This window comes from Cetorhinus maximus, chromosome 17 (genome assembly GCF_964194155.1).
Source record: "Cetorhinus maximus chromosome 17, sCetMax3.hap1.1, whole genome shotgun sequence".
Lineage (NCBI taxonomy): Eukaryota > Metazoa > Chordata > Chondrichthyes > Lamniformes > Cetorhinidae > Cetorhinus > Cetorhinus maximus.
The window spans coordinates 14,036,305-14,061,411 of NC_135895.1; the positions used below are offsets into that span (position 1 = coordinate 14,036,305).

Consider the following 25,107-nt stretch of genomic DNA (forward strand, 5'->3'; position numbering starts at 1 on the left):
AATTGCTAAAAGCATAGTAAGCCTGAGGATTGGAAGTTTTAAAAATCAGCCAAGGATGACCAAGAAATTGATAGAGGAGTAAAGAGAATAAAAGTAAACAGGTGAGAAATATACTAACTGATTGTAAGAGCTTCTACAAGTCTGTAAAATGGAAGAGATTGGTGAAAGTAAACATGGGTCCTTTGAAGGAGATATTGGAGAATGAGGAAATAGAGCTGTTACAGAAATATCTTTTTTGTCTTTGCAGTAGAGGACACAAAGAACATAGTGGAAATTATGGGAAACCAATGATCGAATGAGAGTGAGAAACTTAATGCAGATAACTCTAGTAGAGCAGAAGTACTAAAGAAATTAATGGGACTAAAAGCGACACATTCCTGGACCCGATGGCCTACATCCTAAGATTTTTTAAAAAGCGGTTACAGAATTGGACGCATTGATTTTGCCCTTAGATTGGTTTGAGATTTTAGAACAAACCCTGTGGATTGGAAGGTAGCTAATGTTAACCCTATTGTTCAAGAAAGGAGGGTGGGAGAAAATGGGGAGCAATAGGCCAGTTAGCCTGATGTCAGTGGTAAGAAAATGCTAAAATCTGTTATTAAGGATGTGATAACAAGGCGCTTAGCAAAATACTGTGATTAAACAGTGTCAGCATGGCCTTATGAAAGGGAAATAGTGCTTGACAGATCTGAGTTTTTGGAGTGTGTAACTACCAGGGTAGATTAAGGAGAACCACTGCATGTAATATATTCGGATTTTCAGAAGGTATTCGATAGGGTGCCACTCGAGGATGTTGCACAAGATCAGGGCTGATGGGACTGGGGTAATATATTAATGTGAATATTGAATTTGCTAACAGAAAAGAGAGTAACAATAAACGTATTACTTTTGGGATGGCATGGTGTGGCTAGTGGTGTGCGGCAAGGATCCATACTTGGGCCTCGGCTATTTACAATCTATCAAGGACTTAGATGAGGGAACCAAAAGTACAGTTCTCAAGTTTGGTGGTAGTAAGAATGGAAAAGAAAGATTTTTTTTTAAAGGTGGGACTGCTAAAACTTGATATTCACAAGAATTGGGTGTCCTTGTACACGAATCATAGACAGTTAACATGCAGATACAACAAGCAGTCAGGTGGTAGACCACTTGTTATTCAAGTATCTCCAAACTGTAAATGACTTCATAGTCCTCTCATGACTGAAGCCTCTGATGCAAGATCAACGTGGATTGTCCCAGAAATTGCAGTTCATACTGCCATTGAGGGAAATTTCTACAGCCCTGCCATCTGTGGCCCTTGGATGTTGCGAGTTTTGTGTAGATAGCCCCCGAAGAATGCTTGCCTTAAAATGAGCCAGTTGGCTGCAGTGTTTTCCCAAGAGAGGTGGTCTACAATGCAGAAGTTTATAAGGCTCTTTTTTTTTTAGGGTATCCTTGCATTATTTGTACTGACCACCTTGGTGTTGTTTTCCCTGAGATGGTTCCCCATGTAAGGTCTGCTTGGGGATTCTGTAGTCATCCATGCAGAAGACGTGGTCTGCCCATCTAAGTTGAATTTTCTGGAAGATGGTCTCTATGCTGTTGAGCCCAGCACAATGAAGGGTCTTATTTGTGATTTTGTTCTGCCATTGAATTCTCATGATGGACCTTGGGTGTTTATAAAGCGTTCTAGAAATTTGATGGGGTGCCGACAGGAAATCCCGGATTCTGCGCCATGCAACAGGGTCGTAAGGACAATGGCTGGTAGAATTTGATTTTAGTATTTGGCTTAAGGTCATGCTGCTTCCAGGTATGATCATGGAGTCAGCTGTAGGCAGAGCTTGCTTTCTATATGTATGCACAGATATCGTCATCGATAGTGGCATCCCCAGAGAGCACACTATCAAGGTATGAGAATTTTTCAGCAACCTTGAGACTGCTTCCATCATTGGTTACTCTAGTGCTTCATAACGTGTGCCTGGTTCTGGCTAATTTGGAGACCAAAGTTTTTTGACAGTGTTGGTTGACCTGGTCTATGGTACTGTCTCTCCAAGCTAGGATGTTCGAACAAGTTCGTCAAAATTCTGTGCATACTGCATGATGGAGTGCTTGGACATGTTTGTGCCTATGGCATGATGTCTGATGCCTTTGAGGTAACTAGTAGTGTAAAGCAAGGATGTGTCATGGCTCCTCAGTTGTTCAGTCTCTTCTTTGCTGCAATGCTTAAGGAAGCCACCAGAAACATACTGGCAGGCATTAGGTTCTGTTCAGGGAAACTTTTCAATCCCTCCAAACTACCAAAGTCACAGAGGCAGTAATCCCAGAGAGTTTCTGTATGCAGATGACCTAGTTACCCACATCAAGACGGTGGCAAACAAATTATCAGGTGCTGCCAAAAACTGTTAAGCAATTAGGAAGGTGAATGGTAAGATAATCTTTATTGCAAGGGGCTTGGAGTATACGAGTCATGAAGTCTTGCTGGAACTATCTGGGGCTTGGTGAGACCACAACCGGAGTATTCTGTACGGTATTGATCTCCTTAACAAAGGGAGAATAGATTTGCCTTAGAGGGCGCAGCAAAGATTCATTTGGATTGATTCTTGGGGTGAGAGGGCTGTCCAGTGAGGAGAGATTGGGCAGGATTTTACCGTTGGTGAGCAGGGGCGAGGCCTGCTTGCCGATGCGTAAAATGACGCGGGATGACGTCGGGCGGAACTCCCGATGTCACCACGCCCCATTTAAATTTTCAGGAAGGTGGGGGCACAGCAAAATCAGCTGGGTGCCTGCTGACCTGTCAATGGCCAATTGAGGCCATTGACAGGATCAATTAAGCAATTAAAGGACCTGCCCGTCCAACCCGGCGGCACCTAGAAAAAACATGAAACCTCATCCACCGGCAGGATGAGGTTTCATGTAGGGCTTTAAAAATTTTAATAGTTGTTATGGAAATTATGAACATGTCCCAACTCATGTGACATTGTCACATGAGGGAACATGTAAGGGAATTTTCTTTTTTCTATTTTTAATGTTGTTGAAAGTAGAGGCGATCTCCCTGAGGCAGCACTTGGCCTCAGGGAGATGAGTGCGCTGTTTCGTGCGCATGTGTGAAAGAGCGCCCTCTCGATTTTAGGGATTCCCCCCACCCGCACACGGAGCGCATAGTGCTTCCCTGCGGAGGTCACGCTGGGCGGGCCTTAATTGGCCTGCCCACGTAAAATGGCTCCATGCCAGCCCATCAACTCTCCTCCCCCCCCCCCCCCCCACTCCAGCGGGAGGAAAATTCTGCCCATTGAGTAGAATGGGCCTTTGTTCTTTGGCGAAGAATGAGAGATGATCTCATTGGGAATATATATAAAATTCTGAGGGGACCTGACAGGGTAGATGCTGAGAAGCTGAAGTGTCTAGAACTAGGAGTTATAGTCTCAGAATAAGGGGTCGGCCATTTAGGACTGGGATGAGAAATGGCTTCATTCGAAGGGTTGTGAATCTTTGGAATTCTTACCCGAGAGAACTATGGATGTTCAGTCGATGAATATATTCAGGACTGAGATCAAAAGATTTTTGGACACAAAGGTAATCATGGGGATTAGGTGGGAAAGTGTAGTTGTTGTAGAAGTTCAGCTGTTATCTTATTGAATGGCTGGGCGTGTTCCAAGGGCTGTATGGCCTACTCCTACTCCTATTTCTTATGTTAAGCCAAAGCTTTATTAATTCAAAGGGTCTGAGTACAGTGACAATGCACAGTATCATGGTGCATACAGCTTTGGTTCATAACAAGTCTAGATAATCTTGAATTTCAAAGCTGGTGCCTTCAATGACTGCAAGCTTTTGATTTGCTGAGAGATATTTTTGTGTTGTTTGAGACGTTGATCATTCTGATGAGTGATTGTGTGTCTTCCATTTTTTATTTTGCCACCAGTTATCTCCCTTCCTCTCTCTCCTGAAAGTACCAAATTTTTGCTGAGACACTATTCCGGGTGTAGGCACCTCCAGTACTTTTTGATTAAGTAGTCACTATTAATGTGTGATCCTTAACTATTTTGACTTGCTTTTTTGTTGTGAGCGCATCACAGCCAAGCCCAACACTCTGCTTGTGTAAATCCACTTCTGCACTTCCAGCGATGAATTGTGATCAGAAGTGACAAACCTAACCAACTCTCAATCTGGGGCGACTTTTCATTCTGCTGCTTTAACAAAATGTTTCATAATTCAGCACAGACTGGAGATTGAACTCGTGACATTTTGGGACCATACAGCTTGGCTGTGGCAGGTATCAAACTTTTGAGCTATCAGAGGAACTGTGATTGCACTTTTTCTTCTCTCTCAAGGCTGTTTTGTTGTAACTCAGAATGGACTGGTGATAAAAATAGGCTGCTCTCTGTCAGGAAACACATCCAATGAGACAGCAGCAGGACAGATGTGCTTAGCAGGGATTCCCTTAGCTGATGTCACTGCAATGTTCTCTTTTCACTTTCGTTAATGACGAGATGTATTCTCTGGTCCCTGAAAACACAATTCCCTTCTGATTTCTTTGAAATAAAAAAAACCTTTATTTTCTATGAAGTCCTCCTGGAATATGTAACATGCTTTTGCATTTCAAGTACTTATTTAGTCTTTTCAGTAAAGGTTTTTGGCAATGTGTCTGCAGTATATGTAGTTAATTAGTGATGATTGATTATAAATTTAAGACCTGAACAACAATGTTACTGCACCAACAAAACCAGGTTGAAACCCAGTTAAAATTGGTAGATACTAGTTTTCTTAATTACACCAAAATGAGAAAAGTCCGCTAAGTGTGGGTGCAATAAATAAATGACGTGTTTATGCACACAGCACTGATTTTATTTGGTTAGTTGCAAACGTTGCAACAGCTACCAAATTTGTTGCTACGCTTTATAAGATGGAGCTGGTCTTTTTCCTTTGTCGTTATAAACATGATACTGCGTGATTACATTAGAAACTACTGAGGAAGTATAAACTGAGAAGCATTGAAATGGTATAACTATAAATTTAGAAAATATTTAATAGATCACAAAAATATTGAACAATTCTCAAAGCAATATTGAAAACGGCTTTACATCACATTGAACACTGAAATAAACAATAAATGTTTCCTCTTCCCTTTGCTTCAGATATGGTGTGAAAAAGAAACCCATTTACGTAAATGTAATTCGAGATCCAATTGAGCGACTGGTGTCATACTATTATTTTCTGCGTTTTGGTGACGACTACAGGCCTGGACTAAAGAGAAGGAAACAGGGAGATAAAAAGGTAAAATAATTTGAAGCAGAGAATGTAATGTACACAACACAACGGTGGTTGGAATATGATTTAAAAAGCTAAATAGAACAACAAAGAAATGCTGCAACTACTCAACATTTTTTTGAGGATTGAATCCCAGGGCTGTTTAATTTGCTCCATTAGCTGGCTGAAAATGGATGTAACACTCATTCCAGTCTTCTGGATGAAGCACCTTTGTAATTTTCTAACATTACATGAGGGGCAGGCAGAATTAACACCGTCCAACTTTCAGTCTCTTTTTTTTGCCAATGTTTCATTGATGTTCACCCTGGAAAGTGCTTCTACATTGTTTAATTGGGCTGTATAAAATGGAAATAATTTTTCAGTATTTCAGCACAGATGGCATTAATCATGTAACTGGTTATGATTACAAGTAGAGGTGATTACAGAGTAATCTTTCCATCATCTGTTTCATACAGCTTTCTATCGCAGCTCGCTGCACTTTCCCACTAAACAGTATTCATAACTGAGGAACTCTTAAAATGGAATAAACTGCAAGGTTAAGATGTTTTATTCATATTTTGTTTCATTTAATGCTTTGTTCATATTTTTCTTTTTCTGTTGCTATAAACTACAGTTTTATGGTTCAAATTATGTAAATAAAATTCATATTTGTGTGATAGTTCAGTGACTATCTTGTGGGCAGCTGAGTCATATCGACCAAATGGTTCTAAACTCAATCTTTGCCTACTTGGAGTTAACCCATCTCAGCTACGGCACCTGTGGCAATAAGTGTAATCACTGTTAGAATGTAAATCCCCAAGGCCAGATGGGATCTACCCCAGAGTACTGAGGGAGGCAAGGGAGGAGATTGCTGGGGCCTTGACAGAAATCTTTGTATCCTCACTGGCTACAGGTGATGTCCCAGAGAACTGGAGAATGGCCAATGTTGTTCCATTGTTTAAAATGGGTAGCAGGGATAATCCAGGAAATTACAGGCCGGTGAGCTTTACGTCAGTGGTAGGGAAATTATTGGCAGGATTTACTACCATTTGGAAGCAAATGGATGTATTAGTGAGGAGAGGCAGCATGGTTTTGTGAAGGGGAGGTCGTGTCTCACTAACTTGATCAAGTTTTTCGAGGAAGTGACAAAGATGATCGACGATGGAAGGGCAGTGGATGTTGTCTACATGGATTTCAGTAAGGCCTTTGACAAGGTCCCTCTTGGCAGACTGGTACAGAAGGTAAAGTCGCACGGGATCAGAGGTGAGCTGGCAAGATGGATATAGAATTGGTTTGGTCATAGAAGACAGAGGGTAGCAGTGGAAGGGTGCTTTTCTGAATGGAGAGCTGTGACTAGTGGAGTTCCGCAGGGATCAGTGCTGGGACCTTTGCTCTTTGTAGTATACGTAAATGATTTGGAGGAAAATGTAACTGGGCTAATTAGTAAATTTGCAGATGACACTAAGGTTGGGGGAGTTGCAGATAGTGAAGAGGATTGTCAAAGGATACAACGGGATATAGATCGGTTGGAGACTTGGGCGGAGAAATGGCAGATGGAGTTTAATCCGGACAAATGCGAGGTAATGCATTTTGGAAGGTCTAATACAGGTAGGAATTACACAGTAAATGGCAGAACCCTTAAGTGCATCGACGGGCAGAGGGATCTAGGTGTACAGGTCCACAGGTTACTGAAAGTGGCAACGCAGGTGGATAAGGTAGTCAGGAAGGCATATGGCATGCTTGCCTTCATTGGCAGGGGTATTGAGTATAAAAGCTGGGAAGTCATGCTGCAGCTGTATAGAACCTTGGTTAGGCCACACTTGGAATATTGCGTGCAATTCTGTTCGCCACATTACCAGAAGCATATGGAGGCGTTGGAGAGGGTGCAGAGAAGGTTTACCAGGATGTTGCCTGGTCTGGAGGTTATTAGCTATGAGGAGAGGTTGGAGAAACTCAGATTGTTCTCACTAGAGTGATGGAGATTGAGGGGCAACTTGATAGAAGTTTACAAAATTATGAGTGGCATGGACAGAGTAGATAGAAGCTTTTTCCCAGGGTGGAAGAGTCAATTAGTAGAGGACATAGATTTAAGGTGAGAGGAGAAAACTTTAGAGGAGATGTGCGGGGCAAGTTTTTTTACGCAGAGGGTAGTGAGTGTCTGGAATTTGCTGCCAGAGGAGGTGGTGGAAGCAGGTACGATGTGGTGGTGTTTAAGAGGCAGCTTGACAAATACATGAATAGGATGGGAATAGAGGGATACGGACCCTGGAAGTGCAAAATGTTTTAGTTTGACAGGCAATATGATCGATGCAGGCTTGGAGGGCCTGTTCCTCTATTGTACTTTTCTTTGTTCTTTGTTATAGTAACCCAGATGCCTGGAGATGTGAGTTCACACCTTTACAGGCAGCTGGAGAATTTAAATTTAATTAATTCTAGAATAAAGAGCTAGCATCAGTAATGGTAATCATGAAACTACCATCCTTACCTGGCCTGACCTATATGTGACTGCAAACCCATAGCAATGTGATTGGCTCTTAACCACATTTGAAATAGCCTGCTGAGCCACTCAGTTATACTTAAGGTAGCTCATTCCACTTTCTCGAGGGCAATTGGGGATGAGCAATAAAGTGTTGCCTTGCCAGTGACACATTCTGTGAATGAATTTTTAAAAAATACTGTAATGATACAATGACTAGATAATCTGCTTTTGGTGATGATGGTTGAATGATATATGTTGGCTTGGAACACAGAAGAACTTCCTTGCTCTTCATTATATAGGACCATAGTATCAGTACATTCCCCTGAGACAGCAGGTAGGACTTTGGTTTAACTTCTTAGCCAAAGGATGGCACCTCCAACAGTGCAGCATTTCCTCAGTAAAGCGCTGAATTGTCATCTGCGATAATGTGCTCAAGCTGGGGCTGACCATTAATCTTTGAAGCATGAGCACTGCTCCTTAACCAAGGCTGACAGTTAGTCTAGAGTCCCTGGGAAATTAGGGAAGGGGAGAAAATTGGAGAAAAACAAATTTCAAAAAAGCTTGAATTCAATTCCCCCTCGTCATTCTTGCTGTACCTAGAGGTATTGCTCTGTTCCACAAATGTCAGATGTATAACTGCAAATTGTAGATGGAGAATAATATCATTCAAGTTGAGTTACCGGAATATAATCTAATCAAAGGGAAGTTAAATGACTGCAAATCACAAAAGCAAATCTCAAGTTTTTAATAGCCAAGCTGAACCTCAAAATTAGATTGCAGCCTTGAGCTCAATCCCTTCTATTGATCTGCACGTAGCAGTTCTTTGTGTGATGTTTGAAAGAATTTATGATCACAAGCATGAATTACTGTTGGTTTAGAGAAATCTCTGGTTGATTAGAAGAAATTCTTTAGTATGCTATATATTGGTTATTCAGCTGTATACATTATCTTAAAAGGCCCAGAAGTTAAAAGAAAATCATGAGAATATGTGATTTTGTAATTAATTGGCCTTCTAATCAATATTCTAAATAACTAGACATACTTTCAATAAAACTAATTTCCAATGAGGGAAGAAAAGGAAGTTAAGTTTGAAATGCTTTAGAATTATTTTCCCATATACTTTTGCGGTGCCTTTTTTCCCTTCACCCTTAATTCAGCCCTTTTGTTGCATCTCATTTCAAGCAGAGAGCACAAATCAGGTAACCTGTTCCTAGAGATTTTTCTATGACATGCAAACTTGCCATTAGAAAGAGCACAACAGTGTGTAACTTTGGTGTTCTTACATTGTATTTGTGGAGCCATTGTATCTTATTTGATGCAAAGGATTTGTTTATGCAGAAAATTGACTCCATGTTTCACTTGCCTTGAGAAATTATGTTGCCAGAAGTTTCTCTGCCACCACCAATTATTATCACTTCATTGATACTCAAGAGCTTCACCTTTGGCAGGTCAAACAAAAGATTTATGCAGATCCACACAACCATGTGTGCTTAATTTGAAAATATTGGTGAACTCGTAACTAAACCAAGGTTAAGAAACTGGAGTGAGCCGTTTTGTATCGTTATATGGCTGGCCCAGATCTACCAGAGGTCTCAGCTTCCTTTATCCACTTCAGGGGCCAGTGTGCAAGAGGGCCTTTGTGAAGGCTGTCTCTAAGATAGTTACCAATAGCATTTGATGTGCTTTCACTGAACATCATTGTCATCATCCAGCCCCACAGGATGATTAGCACTTTATCACTACAGAGTTTTCAACAAATTTATATTCCAGTTTTAGCTTGGTTTCTGTTCATGGAAGTTGTTAATAAGACAGCATGTTAATTACCTATTTACAAGTATGGTATTGATTCTGGAATTATGTTCAACTTAATCTACTGTACTAATCTAAAAGAACAACAATCTATCTTCTAAAATACTAGCAACTTATGCTGCTAAACTGGATATTTGGCAAATGTACACCACTTTGCAAACTAAATTTATTTGGACTTAATCTAATAAAATTATCAAGCACAGCTGGTGTTGTAATATTGAAGGAGTGGCAGGTTAATAAAACATTCGCATCAGCATTTCTTAACTTTTGTTTACTTAAATTTGTGTAAGAATTGGAATTCTGTTCCAAATAAAATTTAAGGAGCTATCAGCATTTATTGCAGTGGTTTGGTTGATGTGTGGTTTGTTGCAGCATGTTCAAAATTAATTGAGTTAAAAATCCTGTAGTGTCTTAAGATTGCCATACTGACTTTGACATCATGAGGATTCTGAAGCATTGGTTTGAGAGTCTGAATTGACAGCACTTATTTCTACTTGCACTGATTTACTGTTGGCTTGCAGCAAACTCTTTTCTTTCTTCCCCCACCCTCCCCTACATCAGACATTTGATGAATGTGTTGCAGCTGGTGGGTCAGACTGTGCTCCAGAGAAACTTTGGCTTCAGATTCCTTTCTTTTGTGGCCACAGCTCAGAATGTTGGTAGGTACAATAGAAAATGTAAAGTATTCCATTAAAACTCATAATGAATATTAATTATTTTTAAAAATAAAATAGACTTGCTATAAATTGTGTATTTGGCAGATCGTGTACTGCACCTTTATAAGCATATTAATTTACAGAAAGAAGTATTTTTTAAAACATGCATGGTAAACCTATTTCACAGAGTATAATTTGTAAGGTGGATTGAAATGCAGCCTGGACTGATGACAATAAAAATTCCCTTCTGTCTGGTGACTGTGAAGTCCTATACTGAATGAAATTAGGGAACAAGAATGGGCACAGAACACTAAAGCTACCCACACATTGGCACTAAAATAGCAATGGAGACAGTAGCGATCTTGGGGTGAACTGGCAGATTTAGCACATTTAATGGTGACAGATGCAGTTTAACACTGATAAATGTAAAGTTATTAGATTAAGCAGAAGGCTTGCGAATGGATTACAACTTTAATGACCATGTTCTGCAGGTAACAAAGCAGAAAAGAGAATCTGGGGTTTGGGTTCCATGTTTCCATGTCTAAAGGAACGAAACCGGATGGACCACCCGGCATTGACCTAGGCACTGAAAACTACTACAGCAAACCTACCCAGAGATGGTGGCACCTTGGTATACAGTTGGGAGGGGGTTTCCCTGGGAGTCCTCAATATTGACTCTGGACCCCATGAAGTCTCGTGGTATCAAGTCAAACATGGGCAAGGAAAGCTCCTGCTGTTTACCACTTGGCACCCCCACCTCAGCTGATGAATCAGTACTCCATGTTGAAAGCCAATTGGAAGAAGCACTCAAGATGGCAAGGACACAAAATGACCTCTGGCTGGGGGACTTCAACATCCATTACCAAGAATGGCTTCGTAGCACCACTACTGACTAAGCTGCCTGAGTCCTAAAGGACGTAGCTGCTAGATTGGGTCTGCGGCAGGTGGCGAAGAAACCAACAAGAGGGAGAAAGCTACTTGACCTTGTCCTCACCAATCTACCTGTTGCAGATGCATCTGTCCATGACAGTATTGTTAGGAGTGTCCAACGCACAGTCCTTGTGGAGACAAAGCCCGTCTTCAAGCTGGGGATACCCTCCATGTGTGGCACTACCACCATGATAGATGGGATAGATTATGAACAGGTTTAGCAGTTCAAAACTGGGCATCCATGAGGTGCTCTGGGCCATCAGCAGCAGCAACATTGTGTTCAACCACAATCTGTAACCTTGTGGCCCAGCATATCCCCCACTCTCCCATTACCATCAAGCCAGGGAATCAACCCTGGTTCAATGAAGAGTGCAGGACGGCATGCCAGGAGCAGCACCAGGCATACCTAAAAATGAAGTGTCAACCTGGTGAAGCCACAACACAGGACTATTTGCATGCCGAAGAGCAGAAGCAGCATGTGATAGTCAGAGCTAAATGATTCCACAACCAACGGATCAGGCCTAAGCTCTGCAGTCCTGCCACATCCAGTCGTGAATGATGGTGGACAATTGAACAATTGGAGGAGGAGGAGGCTTCACAAATATCCCCATCCTCAATGATGGGGGAGCCCAGCACATATTACAAATGATTAGGCTGAAGCATTTGCAACCATCTTCAGCCAAAAGTGATTAGTAGATGATTCATCTTGGCCTGCTTCTGAGGTCCCTAGCATCACAGATGCTAGTTTTCAGTCAATACTACTCACTCCACGTAATACCAAGAAATGGCTGAAGGCACTAGATACTGCAAAGGCTATGGGCCCTGACAACATTCCAGTAATAGTACAGATGACTTGTGCTCCAGAACTAGCCATGGCCCTAGCTAAACTGTTCCAATACAGCTACAAAGCTGGCATTTACCCGGCAATGTGGAAAAATGCCCAGGTGTGTTCTGTACACACAAAGCAAGACAAATTCAACCCAGCTAATTATTGCCCCATCAGTCTACTCTTGATCATCAGTAAAGTGATGGAAGGTGTCGTTGACTGTTCTATCAAACGATACTTACTCAGGAATAATTTGCTCACTGACACTCAGTTTGGGTTCTGCCAAAGCGACTTGGCTCCTGACCTCATTATAGCCTTAGTCCAAACATTGACAAAAGAGCTGAGCTTGAGGTGAGGTGAGAGTGACTGTCCTTGACATCAAGGCAGCATTTGACCGAGTGTGGCATCAAAGGACCCCTAGCAAAATTGGAGTCAATGGGAATCAGGGAGAAAACTTTCCACTGGTAGGATTCATACCCAGCACAAAGGAAGACGGTGTGGTTGTTGGAGGTCAATCATTTCAGTTACAGGACATCACTGCAGACGTTCCTCAGGGTAGTGTCATTTAGCTGCTTCATCAATGACCTTCCCTTCATTATAGGGTGAGAAGTGGGGATGTTCACTGATGATTGCACAATGTTCAGCACTATTCCCGACTTCTCAGATACTGAAGTCGTCCACGTCCATATGCAGCAAGACCTGGACAATAATTCAGGCTTGGGCTGATAACTGCAAGTAACATTTGTGCCACAGAAGTGTCAGACAATGGCCATCTCCAACAAGAGAGAATCTTACCATCTCCCCTTGACATTCAATGGCATTTCCATAGCTGAATACCCCACAATCCACACCCTGGGGGTTGCCATTGACTAGACACTGAATTGGACAGCCATATAAATACTGCGGCTACAAGAATAGGACAGAGGTTGGGAATTCTGCAGCAGGAAGCTCACCTCCTGACTCCCCAAAGCCTGGCAGCCATCTGCAAGGCAAGTCAGGAGTGTGATGGAACACTCGCCACTTGCCTGGATGAGTGCACCTCCAACAACACTCAAGGAGCTGGACACCATCCAGGACAAAGCAGCCCGTTTGATTGGCACCCCATTCACCACCTTCAGCATCCACTTTCTCCACCATCATTGCACAGTGGCAGCAGTGATAACTATCTACAAGATGCACTACAGTAACTCGCCAAGGTTCCTTCAACAGCACATTCCAAACCCGTGACCTCTACCACCTAGAAGGACAAGGGCAGCAGATGCATGGGAACACCACCTCCTGTAAATTCCTTTCCAAGCCACGGACACCATTTTGACTTTGAGCTATATCAACGGTCCTTCACTGTCGCTGGGTCAATATCCTGGAACTCCCTCCCTGACGACACTGTGGGTGTACCTACACCACATGGACTGCAGCAATTCAATAAGATGGCTCAATGCCACCTTCTCAATGAAATTTAGGGATGGGCAATAAATGCTAGTCTAACCAGCGACCCCCAAATCCCATGAAAAAATAAATTTTATAAAATGTTTGCCGCGATTGGGGAAAAGTGCAAGTCAAGTGTTAGCATGCAACTAATGTTGCAACTTAGTTCTATATGGCCTTGTTAAAGCTGTATCTTGAATAATGTGTTCATTTTCTGTTCCGTGTTTCATTTTTCATTCCGTGTTTCAGAATCTTTGAAGCAGGTTCAGAGGTGAGCCACATTGCTGTGTCCCAAACTTAAAAGAGTTTGAGGAAAGATTGCCTACCCTGGTGTTTTACAGTGAGAATGATCAGGGAATGCCTTGACAGAGGTCTCAGATTTTAATGGCTAGTTCTTTTGTTTGGTGTAAGATTAAAGGGCTGTGAATAGAAAATACAGGCAAAAAAAACTGCCTGAACCCTCCAAGGAGCAACAATCACCATCGGATTGCTGCTTCGTCGTACTTTTATGCGACACGCAGGAGCTTCGCACTTCTAGCTTCTGATCCTGGCTTCTTTAGAAATGCAGAGCACATCTTCAATCCAACTGCTTTTTACAGCACTAGCTGCAATATTCTGCTAAGTATTCATAACACACTGAAAAGCTGGGGCATTTAAACAGTTTTTCAGTGTGTTAGTGTATGACTGTCTGAGTGAATGGGTGATTGTGTAGATGGGTAGGGTGGCAGGTGGGTGAGTTAAGTGGGTAAAGAGGCACTGTGACTACTGAAACAATCGCGCCTCAGATCCTGTTGTTACATGTTTGAGTAACATGTGATATGGCTTCGTTTTTTTAAGTTTCGTAGGGCTTATATTCACACAACATGATTTGCTGTCAAGGGGAGGTCCTTCGTAGAACCCAAGTAGGCTCTTCTGTAAAAGGAGGTCAAGGTTCTTATGCCTCCATACATGTCTGATCTGAGGAGACTAGATGAATGGGGGAAAAAAACCAGTACTTAGACAATTTCTGCTCTTTTGAGTACAATATGTTTCTCCAAACCCTTTATCTGAATGGAGATTGTTTGCTATTGAAGTGCATAGGCTGAACTTTTTACAAGCTGCAGTGTTTCAATGCTTATTAATAGGTAAAGGCAATACTGGAGAATTTAGTTGTCTTCAGATTGCTTTTTTATTTTTGGGATGCAGATAATCGCCTCTGATATAATACATTCTGATCAGCTTTAAGCGACAGTGAAATAATGTGGGTGTTAGTATAACAAATGGGTGAGGTAAGGGGGTCAGGATGGCAAGTGGGTGAGGTAAGGGGGTAGGGTGGCAGGGTGGTGAGGTTGGGTCAGGTCTGTTTTGGGGTAGTCAGGTGGTGAGGTTAGATTGGGTCAGGGGTTAAAGGGGTCAGTGTAAGTCAGTGGGGTCAGTGTAAGTGATTTGGGAGGTCAGTTGTTTCTGTCTAACATTTCTTGGATAACTATCCAGATAAGTAAGTTGGAACTGTCCGAAGTCTCCGACTTTAACTCAGATGTACTTCCCCCACCTCAGATACGTGTTAAGACCCCTTGGACGTCTTGACCCACTGACTCCGTAGGAATTGCCTAAGAAGTTTGAACTTCTGATGGTCAATTCTCCTGCTCCCCGGAGCCTTCGACTCTAACTCGGAGTCAGAGATTTTTTCGGAGGGTCCCGGGGAGCAGGAGAGTTGCCCATCAGTTCAAACTTCCCAGGCAATCCCTATGGAGTCAGTGCGTCAGGACTTTCAAGGGGTCTTAACGTGTGTTTGAGGGTGGGGAGTACATCTGGTCTTCGATGATCCAGGGAATGGAAGATCTGGGCCGATTTTTAAGGAGATGACGACAGAGTGGTGGAACGTTTATTAGGTGAAAATTGTGTAATTTTAAAAGAAGGACTGGGTGAATTTGTGTTGGGAAGGGGTATTACAAGGAAATGAATTTCAGAACCATAGTAAGGACCTTCATGGGAAGCTTGGAGAGGTAGGCTAAATGGCCAATGATTTTCTCTTGCCCAAAGCGTTACTGTTAATATGTTAACTTCTGGCGTAAAGATTTGGGCTTTGAATTTAATACAGTCCAATATGTTGAAAGCCCCTTACTTTTAAGCTGCTTCACATCAAATAGCCTTTTCCATTCTTGGGCACAGGGCCACACCACAAAGCTGCTCGCTTGGCACAAATTATACTATACTGTAAATCTCTCTTAGGGGCGCAATGAGGATGAGTGAAGTGAAAAGTAGAAACTTCCTTAGTGCAGTACAGTAGTGGTGTTCCTTTGAGATTGTAGTTGAGGCACAAAGGAAAATTTTACTTTGATTTCCTTAATCTCAACCTGGGGTCAGTAGGTAGCACTCATGCCTCCTGAGTCAGAGGGTGGCGTGTGAGGCCAGAATCCTCGACTTTGACACATAATCACAGGATCTCAGAATTTTGCCGGCCCAGAAGGAGGCCACTCGGCCCATCGTGTCTGCACCAACTCTCCAAATGTGCATTATGACCTAGTGCCATTGCCCTGCCCATTCCCCATACCCCTGCATAGTGTTTCTATTCAAATAATCTTCTAATGCCCTTTTGCTTCAGCACTGACTACTGTGAGGTACTATCCTTTGGATAGGACAATAAACCGAGGCACTGTGACTACCAAAACAATCGCGTCTCAGATCCTATTGTAACATGTTTGAGTATCATGTGATATAGCTTTTTTTTTGAAGTTTCGTAGGGCTTACATTCACACGATCTGATTTGCTGTCAAGGGGAGATCCTTGGCAGAACCCAAGTTGGTTCTTCCGTAAAAGGAGGTCAAGGTTCTTATGCCTCCATACATGTTTGATCTGAGGAGACATGATGAATGGGGAAAAAAAAGTCTTTAGACAATTTCTGCTCTTTTGAGTACAAGATGTTTCTCCAAACCCTTTATCTGAATGGAGGTTGTTTGCTATTGAAGTGCATAGGATGAACCTTTTACAAGCTGCAGTGTTTCAATGTTTATTAATAGTTAAAGACAGTATTGGAGAATTTAGTTTGCATCAGATTGCTTTTTTATTTTTGGTATGCAGATATTGTCTCATTTAATTTATACATTCTGATCAGCCTTAAGCTACAGTGAAATAATATGGGTGTTGGTATAATATTTCATCCTAACGAAAGATAAGTTTTAAGAAACTAAAACCCAAAACATCCTTCATGGGTCTAAGCTTTTGAATCCTCACAACAAATTGCCAACTGGCTAGCATCCCAGAATGAAAGTGAATTGCTAGTGGCCATCCTTAAACATTCAACTTTAAAACAAAGTTCTTTTGGTTATATTTAGGAACGATCGTACAATCCTAGTCATTCACCTTTTGAAGATCTGCTAAAACGGACCACTGGAAAGTGAGATTTCACACCTCATGCACAGCCAGACGTTTCGGATAATCAGAATGCTGATCAGATGGATTTGCATGCTTGTAGCAGCAACTAGGACTTTGCTATGAAATAGCCACTGACACAGATGTCCAAATTGAGAGCACCTTTTTTCATGATATGCTATTAGCAAATAATCACCAATTTGACCGGGCATTGTCAAGCCATGATGTAATAGGTGCAACTCCAAAGTACATAAATTGCATTTTATTTGAAAACTTAGGAGTTGCAGCTCTCAATGGGATATATGTTCAACATGGGTGTGTAGAATATGCCTGTAGTATTCTACTGACCCTGCTAATGACTAGCTGGCTGTAAACAATACAAAATTGAGGCTGCCCAGTGATCAGTAACAGTATTTGTCAGAGTGTCAGTAAACCTACCTGACTTGAAGGTCTAAGATTGTAAATAAAGCTCATTATTCACCTTGGTAAAAATAGTGGCACCTGTGACCTATTTCCTAAACATCGCTGTTTTTAATAAGATTGTAACACTGCGACAGCAAAGAAAGAGATTAATTGCTTGTTCTGTTCTAGTTGCAATTAAAATGGGAAGGATCTGTGAAAATCCTTTTTCTGTCTGCATAAAGCGAACTATCATTACTCTTTGTCATTAAAGGAATGTTGGAAGCAAATGGGCTTTGGAGCAAGCCAAATACAACCTGGTTAACGAGTATCTCCTTGTCGGGATAACTGAGGAATTGGAAGACTTTATAATGCTCCTGGAGGCAGCATTGCCACGCTTCTTTAGAGGAGCAACAGAACTATATCGTACAGGTCAGTCGGAAAATGATGCATGCTTGAAAACGTATTGATCATCTCTCAATAGTATTGTAAGAGATCCTAATTTTAGATCTACAATTTAGAAAAATGACTTTTGAGAATCAGTATCTCTTCCTGCAGTCTACAGCTTTCTTCTTCTTTACCAACCATATGGTCAATTGGGCTAAATTCTAGTCACACATTGACTGTTGCTATTATGGCTAAGCCTATATCATTTTTGCCAGTATGTAGCAAGCCCAACAAGAGAGAGGGTGGTTCTGGACTTATTTTTAGGGAATGAAGCTGGGCAGAGGGAAGGGGGTATCAATTGGGGAGCGCTCTGATGGAAGTCATCATAATTCAGTTAGATTTAGGATAATGATATAAAAGAACAAAGATAGACCAGGATTAAAAATTCTCAATTGGGGAGAAGCTAATTTTACTAAGCTAAGATGTGATTTATTGAAGTGGACTGCAACTAGCTACTTGGAAGATAAATCAGTGGGAGACATTTAAGTAAGAGATAGTAAGGGTTCAGAGCGAGATTGTTCCCTTGAAGAAAAAAGGCGGGACTACCAAATCGAGAGCCTCCTGGATGTCAAGGGGCTGAAAGGAGAGGATAAAAGGAAAAGAAAGGGAAACATATAAACAGATACCAAGGGTTTAATATTGTTGAAAATCTAGAGGAGCATAGAAAGTGTAGGGGTAAAATTAAAATGTAAATTAGGAAAATATTGACAAGGAAAACACACAGATTTTTGATAAATACATAAAGGGCAAGATGAAAACAGAAGAAAGGAGGGCTTGTTTGGGGTCAGAAGGGTAACCAGTGTGTGGGGGCAAAGGATGTTGGTATGCTTCTAAATGAATACTTTGCATTTGTTTTCTCAAAAGAGAGGGTGATACAGATATTGCAAACAAGGATTGTGAAATATTAAATGGAATTAACCCAGCAAGGAAGTATTGTAAGGGGTTTAACATCTTTGAAAGTGGCAAGTCTCCAGGCCCAGATGCAATATTTCCAAGCTGTGAAGAGAGGCAAGGGAAGAAATAGCGGAAGAAATCTGACCATCATTTTCCAGTCCTACAGGCATGGTACCAGAGGATTGGAGGACAGCTAATGTTGTACCATTGTTTAAATAGGGAGAAAAGGAGAGACCAAGTAATTACAGGACAGTCAATGTAACCTCTTTATGGGGAAAATTATTGGAAAAGCTTTTGGGGGACAGGGTACATCTTCATTTAGAAAGACACTGATTAATCAAAGACAGTCAGCATGGATTTTTTAAGGGTAAGTCATATCTGACTAGCATGATTGAATTTTTTCAGGAGGTAAGAAGGAGGGTCATTGAGAGTAGTGCATTTGAAGTAGTCTATATGGATTTTATCAAATCTTTTGATAAGGTCCCACATAGGATGGTCACAGAAATAAAAGCTCATGGAATGCAAGGTAAAGTGGCAAGTTGGATGCAAAGTTGGTTCGGAGGCAGGAGGCAAAGGGTAATTGTTGATGGTGTTTTTGTGACTGGAAGGTTGTTTCCTTTGGGGTTCCACAGGGCTCAGAACGAGATTCCTTGCTTTTTTTGGTATATATCAATGATTTGGACCTGAATGTGGAGATAAAGCTAAGAAGTTTGCAGGCAATCCAAAAACTGGCCATGTGGTTGATAATGAAGAAGGCGGCTGTAGACTGCAGGAAGATATCAATGGACTAGTCCGGTGGGCAGTACAGTGACAAATGGAGTTCAGTCTGGAGAAGTGTGAAATAATGCATTTGGGGAAAGTTAACAAGGCAAGGGAATACATAATAAATGGTAGTATATTTAGAAAGTGCAGAAGATCAGAGGGACCTCAGAGCATGCGTCCACAGAACGTTGAAGGTGGCTAGACAAGTAGATAAAGCGGCCAAGAAGGCATACTGGATACTTTCTTTTATTAGCTGAGGGATAGAATGTATGAGCTGGGAGGTTATGCTGGAACTGTGCAAAACACCAGTTAGACAACAGCAGGAGTACTGTGCGCAATTCTGCTCACTGTGCCCTCAAAGATGTGATCGCACAAGATGGGGTATAGAGGATATACAAGAATGCTGCCTGGAATGGAAATTTTAGTTATGAGGAAAGATTGGATAGGCTGGGTTTGTTTTCTTTGGAGCAGAGGAGGCTCAGGGAAGACCCAATTGAAGTGTATAAAAATGAGGGGCCTAGATAGTGAATAGGAAGGCCCCATTCCCCTAAGTTGAGGGGTCCGTAACCCAGAGGGTATAGATTTAGCATAAGAGGTAGGAAGTTTAGAGGGGATTCGAGGGGAATTTTTTTCACCCAGATGTTGGTGAGGACCTGGATCTCACTGCCTGAAAGGGTGGACGAGGCAGAAACCCTCATAACATTTAAAAAGTACTTGGATATGCATTTAAAGTGTCGTAACCTACAAGACTACAAACCGAAAGCTGGAAAGTGGGATTAGGCCGGGTGTCTACTTGCCAACCAGTGTGGACATGATGGACCGAATAGCCTCCTTCTGCGCTGTAAATTTCTATGAAGCATATTTTTGAGGGTTGTTGTATTAAAAAAATAAATTATTTGGTGTGAAATTAAGGTGAGAGCCATCTATTTTAGTTTTCAATATTTAATTTCTGGGCCAATTTATTCTAGCTGTATTTGTACTGGATCTTCCCTAAGAACCCAAGCAATACTAGGTTGGTTAATAGATTAAGATTGTACATGAACAACATGCTGGAACAATGCTAAAGAGTGGGTGATCCCAAATCTTGATACTCTCGCTGCAATGAGTTTACTGCACGAAGGTGCTAAGCCAGGGTGCAAGCTGGACCCCTTCACAAAGGAAGGGAAGCATTCACCATGTTGTTGTGAAGTGCCTCCTCATGGCCACTTCAGCAGTTGTTGATTGTCCACGGGGAATAAAGGTAAGTTACAGGTAAAGACCATTCCTATCTATTTATTTTTTAAAAATACGCTTGCTTTTGTAACAGAATCTTCTTAGCAACTGTTACTCTTAACCATTTTGTTATAATCCATTGCACTGTTATCCTTTAAAATGTTCAAAAATATTTTACTTAATTTCTGTCCCTGTTAAAATATCCCTGTCCAATCTCTTAAGTGAAACTTCGGGGGTGTATTATTGGCCTCAGTACCTTCAGGCTGAAGATGTGGGAAAAGTAGACCAGGATTCCCATTGTTCATCACCATTGAGACCTACTGGAAGTTTATGTATCAAGTAAAGTCAGGATCAGTGTTTATTGTGAACCAGATTTAAATGTGGGACAAGAATAGCCAAATAAGCATGCTACTGCAAGGCCACTTACTGTGGATTTTTGTTTCCCAACTTGTGCCACTTTTGTCCTATTCTCAGAGAAAGAAAATCAAAAGAGAAAAGAATTGACAAATACAACTAGTATTCCATAAGATTTATGCTGCTCTTTTGACTCTAAGGAAACTCACAAATCCTTAGGAACATTCTTTCATTAGTAATGTTTTTTGCTTCAACAAATCTGTAATGATTTAATTTTTGCAACTGAAGTAAAGCCCACTAACCTACAGAGTTAACCTGTGTGGATGTACATTGAATGCTAAAAACTCTTAGGCTGCCCTTTGTTTCTGGCTTCCTCCTTTACATGCAAACAGGAAAGAAATCTCATCTTAGAAAAACAACAGAGAAGAAGCTGCCTACTAAAGAAACCATTGCTAGACTGCAGCTGTCTGAGATCTGGAAAATGGAAAACGAGTTCTACGAGTTTGCTCTGGAACAGTTTCAGTTCATTCGAGCTCACGCAGTGAGAGAAAAGGATGGCGAACTTTACCTCCTTAGCAAGAGCTTTTTCTATGAAAAAATCTATCCTAAAACAAACTAAGAACAGTTTTCACTACAGTGACCTGAAGAACTGCATCAAAAAAAGTCTTTCTGCTGAATCAGTTGCTACCTTGAACAGTCCAATGAATTTTTTTTCCAATAAAAGCAGAAAAGGAATCTTATTCTGCAGTTTGTATCAAATCTGCCATGAGCCACTTCCATCTGTAAAGATTTTAGGAACAAGCATTAGATGCATTGACGGACAAATGAGCAAAGATATCCATTTACACAAACAGTGCACCAATTGTGTAGATGGCGTTCTGTCGTTATTACTAATCAGATCGTGCTGTTTTAGGGACTCCTGTGTCTTGTAAACTTTTACCTGTAGAACTATTTTTTACTAGGGTGCTTTCTAAAGTGTTTCAAAGTATTGTAATTTCAGAGTAAGAAAAAAGACGAAATGCTGTACATATTGCACATTTTATGTGTTTGGACCAAAAGGTTACAAAAGAAAGTTTGAAGTATTTATTTCACACCAATTTTATTACAGGTGGTGTAATTGAACACGTCACATTCAACATACCGTACACCCTTTTGTTAGGTACTTTGTGTCAATTTAGATTTGTAGGCTAAAATTTCCTCAGTTGTTTGTATCATGGAGAATAATATAACAAAAGGCAAACCAGCTCAGAGACCTGGAAGTTACAGAGATGCCATCTTTGAGAGAGTGCTATGTAGCAATTATGGCTGTATAGACCAATTAGAAAGTAACATTTTTAAACAAATAACGATGTTTGCCCAATGGAGGGTGATATTCAGTGTGTTAATTAATCTCATCATTGCCTAATTTCCCTTCTGGTTGAGTCAGTGTTAGTAGGTTTTCATTGTTATTTCCAACCCCAATTTAAAAAGATATAAATAGAGTAGTGTATTGCATTTCTAAATGTACTTTTCTCGCAAATGAAATGATTTACCCTATAGGCTTGCTATGTTTTCAGTGAGGGTATTGCACTGCTGAATTTCACACAGGAGAGATTTCCTTGTATTCCATCTCTCAACTGCATGCTAACAATTGAGAAAATCTGCCCCAACCCCTGCACCTTGAGATCCATGGTTGAGGAACTTTTTTGCAGATACTTCACTGGTTCCTCTACCTTGTCTTTTGCCTCTTTTGAAAATTTGCCAGCTTCCAAAGTGAATGAACCTATATTTAAAAATATGGGACTTACTGGGCTTCATTTTCCGCTGGGCGGTAAAGCCATTGGAGGTTGTGAAGTTAGGACACCCACTCACTACTCCATCCCTGCTGTTACCTAACCCATTTTTCTCATTTGGGGTCTATTATGTATACAGATAGATGTATGGGCTCTCAGCAATATTGGAAGTTTATCGCTTTATATCAGAAAATCATGTGCAGCAGTGGAACACTCGCGGCAGCACCAGAAAAAGTAACAGCAATAGTTAAAAGGGGACAGATGTTCCCGAACCTATCATGGAATCTTAAAGCACAGATTGAAGTACAATTTCATTAAACTGCTCTTGAATGAGCTCACACCAAACCTGCCAGCTGTGGGAGGGCAGAGTTTTGGAAGTGGTGGCCACATCCACACCACCTCCCTCCTTTGAAGACCTTGGTGGTCATCTTGCACTCCTGGCTGAGTACTGTCATGGGATCATAGAAAATTTCCGGCACAGAAAGGAGCCACTTGGCCCATGTCTGTGTCAGCAATGTCAGCTGTCAGCCATGTTGTTTCTGTGGGATGGCGAGACAGAGACAGGAAAATTGGCTGATTTCCCTAACCACCCTGTTATGCTATCATTTAAATGGCTGAGAAGCTGAGATACCTGGTATGGAGGGACGATGAAAATATGAGGCCCAAATGAAGGGTGTGGATTCTGCAGTAGATAAATTGAGCTGATAGTCAGTCATCTTTTGGAGGTTGATGTAGAAGAAGCAAAATGATACTTTTCATACCCCCAGGATTGTATACTTGAAATTCTCATTACTGTGAATGCTCTCCTGTGTATTCAGCTAAGGGTCACGTGTTGAATTTCATACTCCTTTTTTGTACTATCTCTGATGTGGAACTGCTGATGACCTATGAGGAGCTGTAATCCCTGCACACTGACAACAATGGGGAGGGGTGGGGCATTCAACATTAACCACTATAAAATATGTTTCATAAATTTATTGCATACAGTAGCTGGTTTGGGGATTCTCAATATTTGGTGTTAGAAGATTTTTAAGCTTTTAGATGTTTGCTGTATATTTAGAAGTGTAGTTAAATTTATGTTCCAATGTATGAATGATGTTATTCCCATCATTGTTTCTCATCATGCAAGGAGCACAACATTGGTGCTGAAGGCATGAAATATATAAGATACAGAATGTAAATACTGGGAAAACATGGATTGTGCTCTATATAACTGTTTAAAACACAAGCAGCTGAATAGTGCCTTCCTTATCACAATCCATGTTGTAAAAAAAGTGTACATTTTGAATTCATTTGTGCATTGTAAACAACACCAGTGTCTCGACACATTGTGTAGAATCAGTTAGAGATGATTCTTCGGTTTTCTCCTTCATAATTTTTTTGTTTGTAGCTTTTCAGTTTTTCTGATGCAAATGCTCCCCAATAAATAAAACTATACAAACTCTTTGCATTGTAATCTATATGTACTTCAGTACTCATAACTTTATGATGCAACTGTTTCAGAGCTAGCTTCGAATGCCAAAGTTGATAAATATCTACAGAACTGTTTCTTGAACTCCTGTGATATACCATCCATAAGAAAGACTTCAAGAACTTATAGTGCCTTAACAAAATAAAGTGTCCTAAGGCATATCACACGAGCATTATAAAGCAAAATATGACACTAAGCTGCACAAGGAGGCATTAGACCGGATGACCAAAAGCTTGTTCAAAGAGGTAAGTTTTAAGGAGCGTCAAAGTGCGATACAGAGGAAGAGGTTTAGGGAGGAAATTCCAGAGTTTAAGGCCTAGTCAACTGAAGGGACGGCTGCCAATGATGAAGCAATTAAAACTTGGGATACTGAGGAGGCCAGAATTAAATGGGCGTAGATATCTTGGAGGGTTGTGGGGCTGGAGGAGATTACAGAGGACCAGGCCATTGAGGGATTTGAAAACAATGATGTGAATTTTAAAATCAAGATGCTGCCTGACTGTGAGCCAGTATTGGTCAGTGAGCACAGGGGCAATATGTGAACGGGACTTGGTGCGAGTTAAGACATGGATAACAGAATTTTGGAGCACCTCAAATTTTCAGAGGGTAGGCCTGCATTTACTTGGCGCCACTCATGACCTCCCAATGTTCCGAACTGCTTTATAGCCAAGAAAACACTTGAAGAGTAGTTACCATTGTAACGTAGGAATTATGGAAGTGAATTTGCATAAGGCAAGGTCCCATAAGCAGCGATGTGCTAATGACTAGATCGTCTGCTTTACTGATGATTTAAATATTGTTTGAATATTAATTGATTAAATATTGTCCTGGATATTTTGGGGGAGATGGTGACGTAGTGGTAATGTCACTGGGCTAGTAATCCAAAGACCCAGGCTAATGTTCTGGGGGCATGGGTTCAAATCCCACCAAGACAGCTGGTGGAATTTAAATTCAATTAATAACCTGGAACTGAAAAGTTAGCCTCAGTAATGGTGATCATGAAACCGTTGTTGATTGTTGTAAAAGCCCACCTGGTTCACTAACTTCCTTTAGGGAATGAAATCTGCTGTCCTTACCTTGTCTGGCCTACATGTGACTCC

The 25,107-nt window shown here is 41.2% G+C and overlaps 1 protein-coding gene across 2 annotated transcripts in view; it reads left to right on the forward strand.

The window, feature by feature from the left end:
* LOC144692191 (heparan sulfate 2-O-sulfotransferase 1) overlaps positions 1-23,980 on the forward strand; it is a 234,556-nt gene extending 210,576 nt beyond the window's left edge. Inside the window, exons 4-7 of one of the 2 annotated variants that reach the window (XM_078560742.1) lie at positions 5,109-5,247; positions 10,070-10,167; positions 17,370-17,527; positions 21,157-23,980. In XM_078560742.1, the coding sequence (XP_078416868.1) occupies positions 5,109-5,247; positions 10,070-10,167; positions 17,370-17,527; positions 21,157-21,383 (622 nt within the window). In that variant the 3' untranslated portion in view covers positions 21,384-23,980. The remainder of the gene's footprint in view (positions 1-5,108; positions 5,248-10,069; positions 10,168-17,369; positions 17,528-21,156) is intronic. The other variant, XM_078560744.1, reaches the window with a different exon arrangement.
* The last annotated feature ends 1,127 nt before the right edge of the window (positions 23,981-25,107 follow it).